General features: G+C 33.7%; 1 protein-coding gene across 2 annotated transcripts in view; it reads left to right on the forward strand.

Moving 5' to 3' along the window:
- Positions 1-4,835: 4,835 nt before the first annotated feature.
- Lin9 (lin-9 DREAM MuvB core complex component) overlaps positions 4,836-17,060 on the forward strand; it is a 55,047-nt gene continuing 42,822 nt past the window's right edge. For both annotated transcript variants that reach the window (XM_015483316.2, XM_048809298.1), the window contains exons 1-3: positions 4,836-4,963; positions 13,568-13,701; positions 15,043-15,168. In XM_015483316.2, the coding sequence (XP_015338802.2) occupies positions 4,952-4,963; positions 13,568-13,701; positions 15,043-15,168 (272 nt within the window). In that variant the 5' untranslated portion in view covers positions 4,836-4,951. The remainder of the gene's footprint in view (positions 4,964-13,567; positions 13,702-15,042; positions 15,169-17,060) is intronic.

Genomic DNA, 17,060 nt, shown 5'->3' on the forward strand with positions numbered 1-17,060 from the left:
CCCGGGACCTTGTGCATTCTACCAACTGAGCGGTACCTCCAGCCCATCAAAGCATTTTGAGTTAAGATCCAAAATTACTTCTGTCCCTATTCTTCTTTTTCCCTCTTTCTACATTTTCCTGTCTGGGAATGGTTTCCAACTCTCACAGCTTTTAACAGGACTCCCAGATGTCTCTCCAATTTTTTCTTACCCTATTTGAGTTCTGGTTTATAGTTTGAATTGTATACTAGTTATTTCTTGGATAGATAGAACCCAGGGGTACTTTATCCTTAAACTTTATCCTCAGCCTCCCTCCTTGTTTTTTGTTTGTTTGTTTGGGTTTTGTTTTTTTGTTTGATTTGGTTTGGTTTTTTTGGAGACAGTGTCTTTCTAAGTTGCCAGGACTAGCCTTGAACTTGTGATCCTCCCAAGTAGCTTGGATTATTGGTGTGTGCACTATGTCTAGCCATCTACTTATTTCTAATTGCACATACCAGCATCATTTCAAACTCAACATTGCTCAAATGAAATGGATTACTTTTACCCTCAAATCATGTTCTTTTTCTCACTTTGATTTTTGAAATGATTATTAATTTGTTTTGTTTTTTATTGTAGGCTCTTCAGCAAAAGCCCTTGTCAGTTTAAAAGGTAAGAATTATATTGTTTTGGGGGATGTTTATAACCTAGAAATTTAATTAATAAAATTAATTTTGATATTATTTCTCTTTCCTTCTGTTATTATTTATTTTAGCTGTTGATTTTTACTGATAACTTGAAATTCATAAGCTTTTAGAACATATGAATTGTCCTGAATTATTAGAAGTTAAGAAAAGTTTTTTTCTTAAAATTATTTTAAAAACTCCAAACTACACATTCTAGAAAGATCTTATATAAATTTAAAGCATTTATTAAACCTGTGCTGAGCTGTATGTTTGCATAATGGTTTATCTTTTCTTCTAAGTAATAATGCAAGTTCCCTGCAATAAAAGAAGAATAGTACTTTTCTCTTAATGAGAAAAAGCTAGATGACATTCCTTGATCTCATTATTTCTTTTGAATAGGTACAGTAAACTAGCCCTCTTAATATGGTTCATTTTAAATTTTATCTCTTGGTTAAGATTCTACTAGGTAAATAAATTGGGAACCAAGCTAAATATTCTCAAAATTCATTAGTCCTTTGTGTCTTTAAAGCTACTGTGTTGTGCTTTGTAGTGATTTATCAAATGAAGACCTGTTTGAGACAACTTATCTTCTAGAATACCTTGGTTGGTTTGCCTAAACAGATCAGTTCCATCACTCTTTTTTTTTTGGTGCTGGGGATTGAATCCAGGACCTCATCACGTACTCTGTCACGGAGCTATATCCCACACCCTCCACTTCTTTTCTTTTGTCCTTCTTAAAATATACATGTGGGGTTGAGTGCTCATGCCTGTAATCCCAGTGATTCAGGATACTGAGGCAAGAGGATCGCAAATTTCAAGGCCAGCCTCATGCAATTTAGTAAAACCCTGTCTCAAAAATAAAAAAGGGATGGGGGTATAGCTCAGGGTAGAGTGCCCTAGATTTAGTACCCAGTATCACTCACTCATACACGCACACACACACACACACATACAAATATCTATCTATAGATAGATCAGTCAATCTAGGGGGTAGGATTATAGAGCAATGGTAGAAAACTTTCCTAGTGTGTGTGAGGCCCTGGATTCGATCCCTAGTATTGGCCTCCACCCTGCAAAATAAATAAATAGATAGATAGATAGATAGATAGATAGATAGATAGATAGATAGATATCTGAAAAAGTATTCTGATCTTTTTCTCCCAATATTAAATCCATTTTTCTTTCTTTTCTTTTTTGGAGACAGGTCTCCCTATCTTGCTCAGACTAACTTTGAACCCCTGGGCTCAAAGTATCCTCCCAAGTAGCTGCAGCAATAGGTGTACACTACGATGCCTGGCTATGTTTTATTTATTTTGTATGTGTGTATGTTTTTTTATTTATTTGTTCACAGTGCTGGGGATCAAACCTAGGGCCTCATACACACTAGGCAAGCACTGTACCACTGAGTCACACCCCTAGCCCTATTTCGTTTTTAAAAAAGAATCATACAGGGATTGGGGTTGTGGCTCAGCGGTGGAGTGCTAGCCTAGCACGCATGAGGCCCTGGGTTTGATCCTCAGCACCACATAAAAGTAAACAAGTGAAATGGAGACGTTGTGTCCAACTACAACTGAAATAAATAGATAAATATTTAAAAAAAGAAGAAGAAGAAGAAGAATTATACAGGGGCTGGGGTTGTGGCCACCTAGCACGTGCGAGGCGCTGGGTTTGACCCTCAACACCACGTAACAATAAATTTTAAAAAAGGCATTGTTTCCAACTACAACTAAAATAAATTTCTTTTAGAAATTACTGATGAGCAACTAGAAGAGACTAAAAATAATTATCCTATCTATACTCATCCCAGTTTTCTATGAATCTCTACATATTTAAATATACCTTTCTACAAAAATTAAACTCACTCCCTTTTATTTTTATAATATATTTAATCAATCACTTGTTTGAATTCTTCCTGGTTGTATACAACTCCATAGACCTTTTTTTAAATTAAGAAAAACAGAAACATCACATTAATTTTATTTTCATATATCAAGGGTTCCACATTTATTTATGTGTGGTACTGAGGATTGAAACCAGTACTTCACACATGCTAGGCAAGTGCTCTACCACTGAGCCACAAACCCAGCCCCAAGGGTTCCAAATATTGAAGCAAAAAAACATGTGTCCTAAATTAGGAGTTAGAGTTAAAGGAAGAGATAGTTTTGGCAATTGAAGTGGAGGAATTATTAAAAAACAAAAAGAAAGGGGGGGCTGGGGATGTGGCTCAAGCAGTAGCGCGCTCGCCTGGCATGCGTGNCTTTTTTTTTTTTTTTTTTTGTTCTACTTAGTTATACGTGACAGCAGAATGCATTTCAATTCATCATACATAAATGGAGCGCAACATTTCAATTCTCTGGTTGTACACAGTGTAGACATACCATTTGTGCAATCATACGTGTACCTAGGGTATCATGTCCATCTCATACCACCATCTTTCCCACCCTCATAGTTCCTCCTTCCCCTCCCTTCTTCCCATCCAAAGTTCCTCCATTCTTCCCATGCACCATTCTAATAGATCAGCATCCACTAATCAGAGAAAATATTTGGCCTTTAGTTTTTGGGAATGTGGGGGAAAAGGTACACTCATTCATTGCTGGTGGGACTGCAAATGGGTATAACCACTTTGGAAAGCAGTATGGAGATTCCTTAGAAAACTTGGAATGGAACCACCATTTAACCCAGGTATCCCACCCCTTGTCTATACTTAAAGGACTTAAAATCAGCATACTATAGTGACATAGCCACACCAATATTTATAGGAGCTGAATGCACAATAGTTAAACTGTGGAACCAACATAGATGCCCATCAATAGCTGAATGGATAAAGAAACTGTGCTGTAAATTGATGTGAACATACTTTATATACAGAGATACAAAAAATTGTGCTCTATATGTGTAATAAGAATTGTGGTGCATTCCACTGCTGTCGTGTATTTAAAAAAATTTTAAAATTAAAAAAAGAAACTGCTATATATATACAGTGGAATATTACTCGGCATTAAAAGAGAATAAAATTTTGGCATTTGCTCATAAATGAATGGAGTTGGAGAATATTATGCTAAGCAAAAGTCTTACTTTTTAATAGATACACAAAAAGTTTCTTGTGACTCTCGTTCCTGCAGCAAGATATATAAATAAGTGTTAGGTATTAAAATCTTGTCAAGGATTAGTGCATTTGGAGGTGAAAAGTAGAAATGAGCATTAAATTTCATGACTAACAATTTTCAGATCTCTGTCTCTCGCCTGCCCAGTCAGGTAGCTAACAGGTTTTAGGGGTCAATCATCAAACAAGTCTAGAACTTGGATGGACAGCAGCAGTAGCCTGGGTAGTGGCCACAGTGTATGTAGGGAATTTTGTAGTTCCATCGCATCAGTTTCATCATTCTCTTCCTCCTCTCTGCTCATGGTCAGAGAAGGGGGATAGGGTAGAAGGAATTTAAATATGGGCTTTGAAGTGTAAAGACACAGTGGATTTAATTTTAATTTGGTCTGTTGGTTACTGACCAAATTTTGTTAGCTCTGTGTACCCATTTCCCTTACAAATAGGCCTGAAAATCTTTCCTGAGTAGAAGGAAATCTTTTAGAAAAGGATGTGGGTCTTATTTCTGTTTTGTTTATTCATGAAACCTCTAAACCTAAGGTGAACTATAAATTTTGAAAAAAATATTACCCATTAGTGTATTATGTACTTTTGCTACTTAATTTTTTTTTTAGTTTTAAAGAATGTTTTCAAGTATCTTGTTTTTTTCTTACAAATGGAAATTCAATTAATAATTTTGACAGCTGATCTAGTATAATATTATATACATTTAGGCATATTATTCTAGAGTCATTTAATGTGTTTGTTCCAGCCCAACTTTATGCAGCAGACATGTAATTCACCCAACTGGTATTAACCAATATAATTTGAACTGGAATTTCCAGAATTTATTTTCCTATCTTCATCATCTAAGGCTTCCAGACTATTAAGGAGCTTAGGTTTTAGTTTTAGTTTAATCAGAGAAGTATTGCATTTGTGAACACATTGCATAAATATATATTTTTGTTTTCTAAATCTAAGATTATGTGGCTTTATGTACTTTGTAATACTCATACTTAGTCCTTTCATTACTGTTGATAATCCAGAGTTAGCTGTGTTTTCCAAATATAGGATTATATTTTGGAACAAAAATGAGGAGTATTCTGCTTTTTCATTAAATAAAAAATTTATATCATAGCCTTTTAGAAATTCAAAACGAAGTCGACTCTTTTCTGATGAAGATGACAGACAAATAAATACAAAGTCACCTAAAAGAAACCAGAGGGTTGCAATGGTTCCACAGGTATGTGTATGCTAAAATTTTTTCATGTGAAAGGAAGTAAACAGTTGCTCAATGCAATAAAGTTGATATGTATTCTTTTATATTTGTGTAACAGTTTCATTTCTTTAATTCAGTACTGCTGCTCAGATCCTATTTTAGTGACCTAGAAAATTTTATGGGTTTTTTGGGTAACTTTAAACCAGTAGAAAGCCAGTTATCATTCTGTAACCATGAAGATAGTTGACATTAAACAAATTTGATTTGGCAGTATCAAATCAGTTTGGAATTTTGCATGGAAATAAGTGGGGAGAAAATGTTTATCACCAAGGGAAGTATTTTCTTTATCCAAAAGAAGAAAATATATAACATGAAATCATATTTCCTTTCCTTTTTTATTTTCATTTTTTGGAGGTGCTGGGGATCAAACCCAAAGCCTTAGACATTGTCAAGCACTGCACCACTGAACTACACCCAACCTCTCCTTTTATATTTTTTACATTTTTAAAAAACTCATTGGGCAGGTAAGAATCAAAGGAATGAAAATTGGACAAGAAAATATTAACTTTAAGAATAATGTAATTTTTCTCCTATCAAATTTATAACTTGATATAATTATTCCTATTTTTGTTCTTTTCAAAATATTTTTAGTTGTCAGTGGACCTTTATTTTATTTATTGATATATGGTGCTGAGAATGAAATTCAGTGCCTCACATATGCTAGGCAAGCGCTCTGCCACTAAGCCACAAACCCAGCCTTATAAAGTATTATAAAGCAAAAATTTTCAATACAATAATAGAAGTGGGTTTCTCATCAAATAAAGACATGCCCGGTAATATGCCCTACCCCCAAACTCTCAACTTTATGATAATTTTAAAAAGTAAAATATGTTCATCTTTTGTAGAATGAAAAAAATGCGTCTTAAACTTTTTTTTTTTTTTTTAAGCATCAAGAAAATGTACAGAAACACCTGACATGCAATTTAAATTTTTTATTTCATTGAAAGTAAAATGTTGTGTTTCTTGGCTTGGTAGATGTTGAATATAAGGTCAAATGAATATAAGAAATAGCTAAATAACAATTCTGTTAGATTTTGGAAGAACTGTTACGGAAAGTCTGCATGATTCACACATACAGAAAACTTTGGTCTTTGTGACTCTGAAACAGCCCTGTCCAAGCTCTATCCACTGCCCTCTCTCCCAGGCACATCACTCCTTCTTGGACTGTTTCTAAAGTTTTTTCTAATTCTGCGCAATACAGAACAGTTATAAGACAAACATGATGTGAGATTTCTTTATATGGGAAAGTTTTATATACTCCTGAGTTTTTCTTTACTAGTCTTTACACCTCTTAATTTTTTTCTGTTTTCATTTATGTGATGTGGCTTATTCTCTCACCCTTCTAGTCCTATTCTCTAAATCTGATGCATTTTGACCATATGTTTGCTTGTTTTGGGGTGCTGGGGATTAAACCCAGGACCTTGCACTGCCAGGCAAGTGCTTTTCCTGTGAGCTACATCTGAGCTTCTCTGTGTGCTTATTTAAAGAACACCATCCAAAATTCAAGAATTATGAAAACCAACTTGTATTGAGTACTTACTAAGCATTTCATATGTATTACTTTAATCTTCAACAACCCCATGAGATAGATTACTATCCCATTACTCCTCATTTTGCATATGAAAAAGCAGACATACAGAAGTTAAATATCTTGCTCAAGATCAGAAATCTGGAAAGTGAAGGTTGATACTAACATGGTAGGCAGCCTATCTGCAGAGTCCTGGTTTTTTAAATGAACAGGTTTATTGAGGTATAAACACATATTAGATAATTCATCTACTTAAAAAATATGCTTTCATGGTTCTTAACATGCACAGTCATCACCACAATTTTAGAATATTTTCATTACCTGCAGAAGAAACCTTGTACCAAGTAGTAGTCACTCCTCATTTTTCATTTATTGAATAAACCCTCAGAAGTATAGTTGCTACAAGGATATTTACATTTAAAATTTGGAAGATACTATCAAATAATTATCCATAAAACTTTAATAATTTATATTCCCATTAACAGTTTGAATTTATTTCCTCACACTCAACAGGAATGTCTTTAACATAATTTTATTATGTGTTACTGGATGTATGTAAATACATCCAACCAATATCCAACTTAAAAATGTGGGCCACTGATTCAATAGAAAGAAGTAGCATTTTTTGTGATAAGAATATTTGATGGTAATTTGGTTGTTATGCTAATCATCTCCTGACTTTCAAAATTTTTATTTTTACATTAAAATTTTAATTTTCCAAGTATGAGATCCTGAATTGGATTCTAAAACAGATTACTATTAGTTAAAAAAAAAAAAGGTGGAATTCAAATAAAATTCTTAATTTAAGACAGTTGTCATAGGAAATATGTAGTAGTATTTAACACATATAGTTTTTTAAAATGTAAATATTTTTCCAATTACACTTTAGCATCATTTCCCTGATATTGTTCCATACATCATTTGTATCTTTTTTTTCCCTACTCAAAAGTTTTTGGGTTTTTTTGAGTCAGACACAATGGTGCACACCTGTAATCCCAGCTATTCAGAGGCTGCCAGGAGTATCACAAGTTTAAGGCCAACCTCGGCAATTTAGGGAGACCTTGCTTCAAAATGAAAATAAAAAAGGCTGGGGATATTTCTCAGTAGACTGCCCTGGGTTCACAATCTAGTACCATGAAAAAAAAAATTTTTTTTTCTCCTATCTGGCTACATTGATACATAGGCAAACAGAATTCAATATTTTGTTTCTTTTTACCAATGTATAATATTCATTCTTATGCAATACCATAATTTATTTACAAGTTCTCCCATTTGGGAGCATTTAAATGGTTTCTAAGTTTTCACTCCTAAAAACAATGCTGCAGTGAACATCCCAAGCATGTTTGTATAAATTTGCAAGTGTTTTTCTAGGACAGATGCCTAAAATGTGGAATTGCTGGATCATAGGGTATGCACATTTAAAGTTTTTAAAGTAGTGCCAAATTATGCTTTCTCCCAACAATATAGCAGAGTCCTTGTTTTCCCAGATGCTGGCCAACTCAGTATATAAAACATCCAGATTTTTTGTAATCTGATATGTAGAAATAAACTCTTTTCCCGCTAGCCCTAGGGAATCAACCCAGGGGCACTCTACCATTGAGCCACATGGTTGGCTTTTTATACTTTTTATTTTGAGATAGGGTCTCAGGAAATTGCCAATTCTGGCCTCAAACTTGCTATTCTCTTGCCTTAGTCAGGTGAGTAGCTGGGATTACTCATGTGTGCCACTGTGCCTTGTTTTTGTTGGCATTTAATCTATAAGTGAGGTTGAGATACTTTTCAATGTTCAAAACTATTTCTTTAAATTGTTTCTTTCCTGTTTTTCTATTGGATTTTAGTTGTTTTCTTGCTAATTGATAAGACTTTAATATGTATTAAGAATATTAACCTTTCCCTGTTTATACTGGTTATAATTTTTTTTCTTTTGTAGTTTGGGTTTTGCTTTTGCTTCTATATTGTTCAACAAGCAGGATTTCAAAAAAAAAATTAACTGTGCTTTTTATAAATTCTTGAGTTTGTCATGCTTGGAAAGGCCTAGGTCCCTAACCTAAAATTTATAGTCTGAGAATTCTTACATATTTCTTCTTACTTTATTTTATTTTATTTTTTTTTAAAGATAGAGTGAGAGAGGGAGGGGGGGAGAGAGAGAGAGAATTTTTAATATTTATTTTTTAGTTTTCAGCGGATACAAGATCTTTGTTTTGTATGTGGTGCTGAGGATCGAACCTGGGCCGCACGCATGCCAGGCGAGCGCGCTACCGCTTGAGCCACATCCCCAGCCCCATTTACTTTATTTTTTTAAGATGTTTAAATCTTCAATATATTTGGAACTTATTTTGGATTAAGTAAGGAAGTTAAACTGCAGCCTATTTTTTCTCCCCAGGTTCTATTAGTTGGTCTGGTGATATTTAATATAATCCATCTTTTATATATTTATTTAAAATGCTTTCTTCATCACAGACTAAATTCCTAATATATATATATGTGGGGTTACTTCTAAACTTTCTATTTCTGTGTCTACTGAGTGTTTATATGTGCTAATGTCAAATTGTTTTAGCATGACTTTATGTTATCTTTTAATGTCTGAACAAGATATTATGTATGTTTTTTTTTAGATGTTTTGCTGAGTATTCTTGGACATTTATTTTATGTATGTTTATTTTTTTAGATTTTTTTGCCCAGTATTCTTGGACTTTTATTTTTTCACATGAACTTTACAATCAACTTGAGTAGGAAAAAATTTATTGGGATTGCATAATATTATAAACTTATTTATAGGAAATGACATGTATGTAAAATGTAGACTACTTATTCAAGAACTGGTTGTGATTCCACTTATTTAAGTCCTTAATTGCTCTCAATAGTTAATTTTTTTTCCATTTCTTTGCACATTTCTTAGGTATATTTCTAGATACTTAATATTTTGTTCTTATCATTTTTACTATCAAAAACAGGATTTTTCTTATTTTTGCTTCATCCCCCTATTGGGGATTGAACCCAAAGGGTGCTGTACCACCAAGCTACATCCCTAGCCCTTTTTTATTTTTTATTTTGAGACAGCGTCTCTCTAAGCGGCTGAGGCTGGCCTCGAACTTGCAATCTTCCTGTCACATCCTCCTGAATTGCTAGGATTAACAGGTGTGTGTACTCAGCTTTTCTTTTATTATCTAACTATTTCTCATTTATTTTTAGAAAAGACAGTTTTTTTTTTTATAGTGACTCTTTTTAAGATACTGATCTTTACATATCAACTTTGTATTCATCTACTTTATTTAATTTTCTTTTAATGATTACAGTTGTTTTTTTTTTAATTAACTTTTCTGGGATAGTCATGTCACTTGAAAATAGTGGTAGTTATGTCTTCTTTCTGTTTTTTATTTCTCTTACCTATTTGGCCAATTCCTTCAAAATGGTGTTTAAAAATAGTAGTAATAGTTGATCTCTTGGTTATATTCCTCATTTAAATTAAAGTGATTTTAGTATTTTATTTTTTAGTACCAGGGATTGAACCCAGTGGTGTTTAACTACTAAGCCATATCCTTAGCCTTTTGTGTTTTTTATCTTCATATTTATTTATTTATTTTGGTGTAACAGGGATTGAACCAGGGTCACTTGGCCACTGAGCTACATCCCCAGCCTTATTTTGTATTTTAAAGACAAAGTCTCACTAAGTTGCTTAGCACCTTGCCATTGCAAGGCTGGCTTTGAACTTGTGATCCTCCTGTCTCAGCCTTCTGAACCACTGGGCTCATAGGCGTGTGCCACTGTGCCTTGCTGTATTTTTTATTTTGAGACAGGATTTCACTAAGTTGCTTAGGGCCTCACTAAGTTGATGAGGCTAGCTTTGAACTTGAAATCCTCCTGCATCAGCCTCCCTAATTCTAGTGTGTGTGCCACACGTGCCCAGCTGTTTTTAGTATTTTAACATTAAGAATGATACTGATTTCTTTTTTCCCCACTACTGGGGATCAAACCTAGGGCCTTAGCTTGCTAGGCAGGGGTTTTACTACTGCACTACATCTCCAACCCAGTACAGATTTTTGGATTGCAGTTTGGAAAAATGGGTTTTATCAAGTGTTTTAGTCTGTTTTCTCTTGCTATGACTGACTACTAACAAGTAATTATTTATAAAGAAAACTAGTTTATTTTGGCTCAAGGTTCTGGAGGTCTAAGAGTGTAAAGAGTGTAGTATTGGCATCAGCTCAGCATCTGATGAGGGCCTTCTTGGCTCTGCTGGATCATGGTATGGTATATCATATCACATGCCAAGACAGAGCAAGTGTGCCAGAGAGATCTTGCTTTTATAAAACAAAGCTACTCTTAACAAGCTATTAATCTGTGAGTGGATTAATCCATTCATATGTGTGGAGCCCTCATGATGTAACACCTCTTAAAGGTCCTCTCAAATACCATTAACATGTTACTTTGGAGATTAAGTTTCAACTCATGAAATTGAGTGGACACATTGAACCTATTGCATCAAGTTATGAAAGGATCCATTTATTTTTATTTTGTTGTTCTGTCTAGTTCAAGGTTTGTTGATCTTTTCAAAGAATTTGTGGTTTCACTGATTTTTTTTTTAATTTCTATTTATTTCTGCTTTAATCTTATTTCCTTCCTTCAGGTTGCTTTGCATTTATTTTGCCTTCCTTTTTCTTGTTTCTTACAGTGGAAAGGTAGTGCTATGATTTGTTTTCCCACAGTTTCAAGTGTTGAAATATAATCCCTACTATGAGGTATGAAGATAATGGAAACTTAAATCTGACTATGGTGTTTAAATGTGGGGCCTTTGGGATGTGATTAGATAAGGTCATGGGGTGGAACTTCAATGATTGAATCCTGTTGGCTTTTTGGGGGGGGGCGGTCCTGGGGATTAGACTTGGGGGTACTCAACCACTGAGCCACATCCCCAACCCTATTTTGTATTTTATTTAGAAACAGGGTCTCACTGAGTTGCTTAGTGCCTTGCTTTTGCTGAGGCTGGCTTTGAACTCATGATCCTCCTGTCTTAGCTTCCTGAGCTGCTGGGATTTATAGGCATGTGCCACCACACCTGGCTCCTGTTGGCTCTTATAAGAAGATGGAGAAAGATCAGACCAATACTTAGACACACAATCCATAAGCTCCTTGACTTTTACCATGTAATGTCTTGCATTGTCTTGGGACTCTGTCCCCAGAAGGCCATCACTAAAATGTGGCCCCTTGACCTGGGACCTCCAGAACTGTAAGCTGAAATAAATTTCTTTATAACTTAACTACTCTATGGTATTATATTATTGGCAACAGAAAAGAGGTTAATGTTGGTAGTTTGAGATCTTTCTTTTTTTCTAATATAGATTAGACTAAAACTAAAGTTTATAGATTAAATTTTCCTTTAAGCACTACATTAGTTCTATCATAAAATTTTTGATGTGTTGTATATTTGTTTTTCATTCATTTCACCTATTTCCATTCTAGTGAGTCTGTTTTTTGTTTTTGTTTTTGTTATTTTTCGATACTGGGGATTGAACCCAGGGGTGCTTAACCATTGAGCTACATCCCCAGTCCTTTTCATATTTTGTTTTGAGACAGGGTCTCACTAAGTTGCTTAGGGCCTCGCTAAGTTGCTGAGGCTGGTTTTGAACTCATGATCCTCCTGCCTCAGCCTCCCGAGCTCTGGGATTACAGGCATGCAGCATTGTGCCCAGTCTATTAAGTTTGTTTTTAATGGGTATTATTCATGTCTTTAGCATCAGTGGAGGTGATTATGACTTTTCTTGTTTTGATTTATTAATAATGAAAATGCATTAATAATTTCCTAATATTGTATCATCCTTATATACTTATATGAATTCCACTAGGTTGTGTTGTATTCTTTTTATGTTCCAGTGGTAAAGTTTTGGTTTTTTTTTTTAAGTTTTCTTTTAGTTGTAGCTGGACACAATACCTTTATCCTATTTATTTTTATGTGGTGCTGAGGATTGAACCCAATGTCTCACACGTGCTAGGCAAGCGCTGTACCACTGAGCCACAGCCTCAGCCCCAAGTTTCTTTTTTTTTTTTTTTTTAACATATTTATTTTTTAGTTACAGGTGGACACAATATCTTTTTTTAATTTTTATGTGGTGCTGAGGATCGAACCCAGTGCCTCATGCATAGTAGGCAAGCACTCTACCTCTGAGCCACAACCCCAGCCCAAGTTTCTTTTTTTTTTTTTTAATATTTTTTTTTTAAAGAGAGAGAGAGAGAAAATTTTTTAATATTTATTTTTTAGTTATCGGCGGACACAGCATCTTTGTTTGTATGTGGTCCTGAGGATCGAACCCGGGCTGCATGCATGCCAGGCGAGCGCCCCGCTTGAGCCACATCCCCAGCCCCCAAGTTTCTTTTTAATTAAACTGTTATTAAGGATTTTAAAAATCCATACTCGTGAGTGATATTTTCTGAAGTTTTCTTTTATTATACTTTGCAGCTTTTGTTATCATGCTGACTTAACACTAGTGAAGCTTTTTTCCCTTCTTCAGTAATCTAAAATATTCGGATGGCGTTAGAGTTCTCTGACTTGGTATAGAATTCATTTCTGGGCCCACTGCTTATTTGCATGCATCTGTGTATTCCCTCTTTCTGCCTTCTCAGCAGAATACCTTTATTATTTTTATTTTTTTGGTTGCTGGGAATTGAATCCAGGATCTCAAGTGTTCAGCCACTGAGCTACATACCCAGCCCAGCAGAGTTCCTCTTACTGAACTCTTCTGACCCATGACGGGTAGGAATATTTCATATGAATCTCTTCTTCCTGTGTACTTAAATTGATAATGTGTTGCAGTGTGAACATGATGGGGGCAAATATTTCACTTTCCTTGTGAGACTGTGTTGTGAGACTTGAGGCTTTAACTTTGTCAGAAATAATCATGTTTGTTTATTAAACAATAAATTCCATGTTAAGTGCTATAAAAATTTTTGAGTACTTAAATATAACTCACCTTTTTAAATCACTGTTTTAAATGTTTATTTTTACTTAATAGAGCTACAATTTATCTTTTTTTTTTTTAATCATATAGAAATTTACAGCAACAATGTCAACACCAGATAAGAAAGCTTCACAGAAGATTGGTTTTCGGTTACGGAACCTACTCAAGCTTCCCAAAGCACATAAATGGTGCATATATGAGTGGTTCTATTCAAATATAGATAAGTATGTATCATGACTTATATCATGAATATTACTTGAACTAGAAATTTTAAGTTTTTCAAATGTTATGAACTGCAACTTTTTTATAGTCTTATTTTGATTTTAGATCTTATTTTTCTTGAGTTCACTTTTCTTTTTCTCTCTTTTTTTTCTTTTCTTTTTATACATGGTCTTGTTATATTATCCAGACTAGTCTCAATTCCTTGGCTCAAATGATTCTGCCTCAGGCTCCCAAGTAGCTGGGACTACCAGTGTATGCCACCATACCCAGCAGTTGAATTCAGTTTTCTATTCCTTATTGCAGTTGGATTTATTTCTGTTTCCCATAGTTTTCTACCCTAGCCTTTTGGGGGAATTTTTTGTTAAAAATTAAATGAAAGTATAATTTCTGCATTATAGTTAACAAAGACTATAGAGATACCCTAAACAAAGCTCCTTTATTTGCAATGAATGAGATTTATTTTATAAATCTAGTGCTAGTGTAATAATATAGAAACTATTATTAATGGTAAAAATGCCTCAATAAGATGTTTTAGGAGGGTAATCTTTATATTTTAGGGATGATACTTAAGCATTTTAATTATACATAAATGTTTAAGTAGAAGAGATTTGTCTGAAATCCAGTTATTTGACAATAGAAGTTAATGAGGAAAAGTTCTGATTTCTAATCTATCCTTGTATGGCTGTTATTGGTGCATATTGTGCTGGCTATTTATCTTTATTTTCCTTTTAGTTTCCAAACCATTACCTACTCTGAAGTTTGTGAATCTAATGGTTGTACATATTTGAGCACAAGGCACTATTGTATGAGACTGGATTCGTGGTTTCTCACACTGTGAATAGTATTTTATTTTTTTCACAGGTTTTCAGTAGGTTTAAGAAAGCTTTCAGGATGTCCTATTGTGACCTGAGTTCTTCTGGGATTCCCTAAAACTAATCTGATCCTCTGGCATCCTCCAGGCTTAGTCACAAAGAGTGATACTCTTGGGGCAAAGATGCTTTATAGCTGGCATTATTGTTTGTCTTTATCAGATATAATGCCAGGGCCAGGACAGCATCCCAAAATATATAGTCATATAGATGATTGAACAAAATCAGTTTCTTCTGGAATCTCACAGGCAACATTTCTTGAGTAATTTATATACAAACAATTGTTTCACAGTACCAAGGATTTAGTTTCAATATTTTGAATTTGTATCTGTTTTTTCTATAGATAGGGTCAATATGAAAGTTTAACATTTTTTGATTAGTATGGTGTGGAAAATTGGAATGCATATTTTGAATTTTGTGTCTTTTAAGAAAACAACATGCATTAACCAATAAAATACCATTTCTGTTTTACAGACCACTTTTTGAAGGTGATAATGACTTCTGTGTATGTCTAAAGGAATCTTTTCCTAATTTGAAAACAAGAAAATTAACAAGAGTAGAATGGGGAAAAATCAGGCGGCTTATGGGAAAACCACGGAGGTAAAAAAATATTATTTTTTTAAAATAAAAATAATAAATAGGTGATAGTATCATTATGACATTAATTATGTGTGTGTATGTGTGTGTTATTGGGGATTGACCCAGGAGTGCTCTACCATTGAGCTACATCCTTAGTCTTTTTATTTTTTTATTTTGAGGCAGGGTCTAAGTTGCTGAGGCTGACCTTGAACTTGCAGTTCTCCTTAGCCTTCCTAGTCACTGGAATAACGTGTGTGCACCACTGCACCTAGCCATAGTTTTTTTTGTTTTTAATCTATAGATGACTAGTACCAAAATATAACTTTTCAAAATAATGGATTATATGTCATTATATTCTATTAAACAACTTTAATGAAGGTCTTTTATATTTATCATCTTATGATTAAATGTACAATTTCATTTTTGTTCTAAACATGGGTTTAACATAATTTTACTGTTTTATATTACCTGTGTCCTCCTGTGTTCCAAAATATTTAAGAATGTCCTAAAAGTATTTAAGTAAGCTCTAAAATTATGTGTACATTGTTATTATCTTGTTTGAAACCCTTTGTCACTTCAAGAGGTTTCCTTCAATTACCTATTTTACTTTATGTAAAAACAGAAAAGAAATTAATCTATCTTTTTCAAAATTTCTCTTTGTGTGAAATGATGTTCCCTTTTCTAGTGTTATCCTACCTAGTAACACAGTAGAAACCTTATATTACTTTGTAGTGAAATTTTGAAATATGTTAGAAGCAGAATTAGATTATTAGTTCTATATCTGTCAGCTTAGTAAAAGCATGTGTAAGACTTTTTCATTTTTAAATGGTGGGAAAGTTTAAGGAAGGTCTAGAAAGTGACTTAGACAAATAGGAATGGAACTTAGTTTTAAAGATCTCCATAGATGAAATACAAGGAGAAATTTTAACTGAGGGGTTGGGGATTTAGCTTAATGATAAAACACTTTCTTAGCATGCACGAGTCCCTGGATTCAATCCCCAGCACCACAAAAAAAAAAAAAAAGAATTTTTAATTGAACTTCTAATATTTATTTTATCCCTCTTTTATAAGGTAGTCTTGCTGATAATATTTTTAATATTTTCAACATTTATAAGAACAAAATTAAAATTTAGTTTGTTACTTGGTGTGTTTTATACTGAAAAATATATGATCTTTGATAATCACATTAGACTATTTGAGACTTTTTGTTGTGATTTTGCATGTTTTAGCATATTGAACTATACTATTTCTAATTATTGTCTACCAGATAGGATATCAGTTACTATTTATTTTCCTCTCTTAATTCTGTAGGTCTTTTTGAGTATATAATAGTTCTCTTATACTTATAGTCCTTTAATTCCATGAAAGTTAATTGAAAGTTGAAGTCTTTTCTTAACAAAAGTTTATACTTTTTCTTTCCCTACAGAAGTCAAAGTATAATACATATTATTCATACAATATACTTTTTTAAAAAAAATTTTTTGTAGTTGTAGGTAGATAGCATGCCTTTATTTTATTTGTTTATTTTTATGTGGTGCTGAGGATCAAACCCAGTGCCTCACACATACTAGGCAAGCACTCTGCCACTGAGCTACAGTGCCAGCCCAGAGTATACTTTTTGAAATATTCTAATCTTAAAAATTGGTTTATAGTGAGAGAAGGGGAAAGGGTATGGGGATAGGAAAGATGGTGGAATGAGACAAACATCATTATCCTAGGTACATATATGACTGCACACATGGTGCAACTCTACACCATGTATAACCAGAGAAATGAAGTTGTGTTCCATTTGTGTTCAATGAATCGAAAAAATTTCTGCTGTCATCTATAACTGATTAGAACTAATAAAAATAAATTTTAAAAAATCANCCACCCTCCCCCCACACACAAAAAAAATCGAAAGGAAGAAACAA

This window comes from Marmota marmota, unplaced genomic scaffold, assembly GCF_001458135.2.
Source record: "Marmota marmota marmota unplaced genomic scaffold, marMar, whole genome shotgun sequence".
In the NCBI taxonomy this organism is placed as follows: Eukaryota; Metazoa; Chordata; class Mammalia; order Rodentia; family Sciuridae; genus Marmota; species Marmota marmota.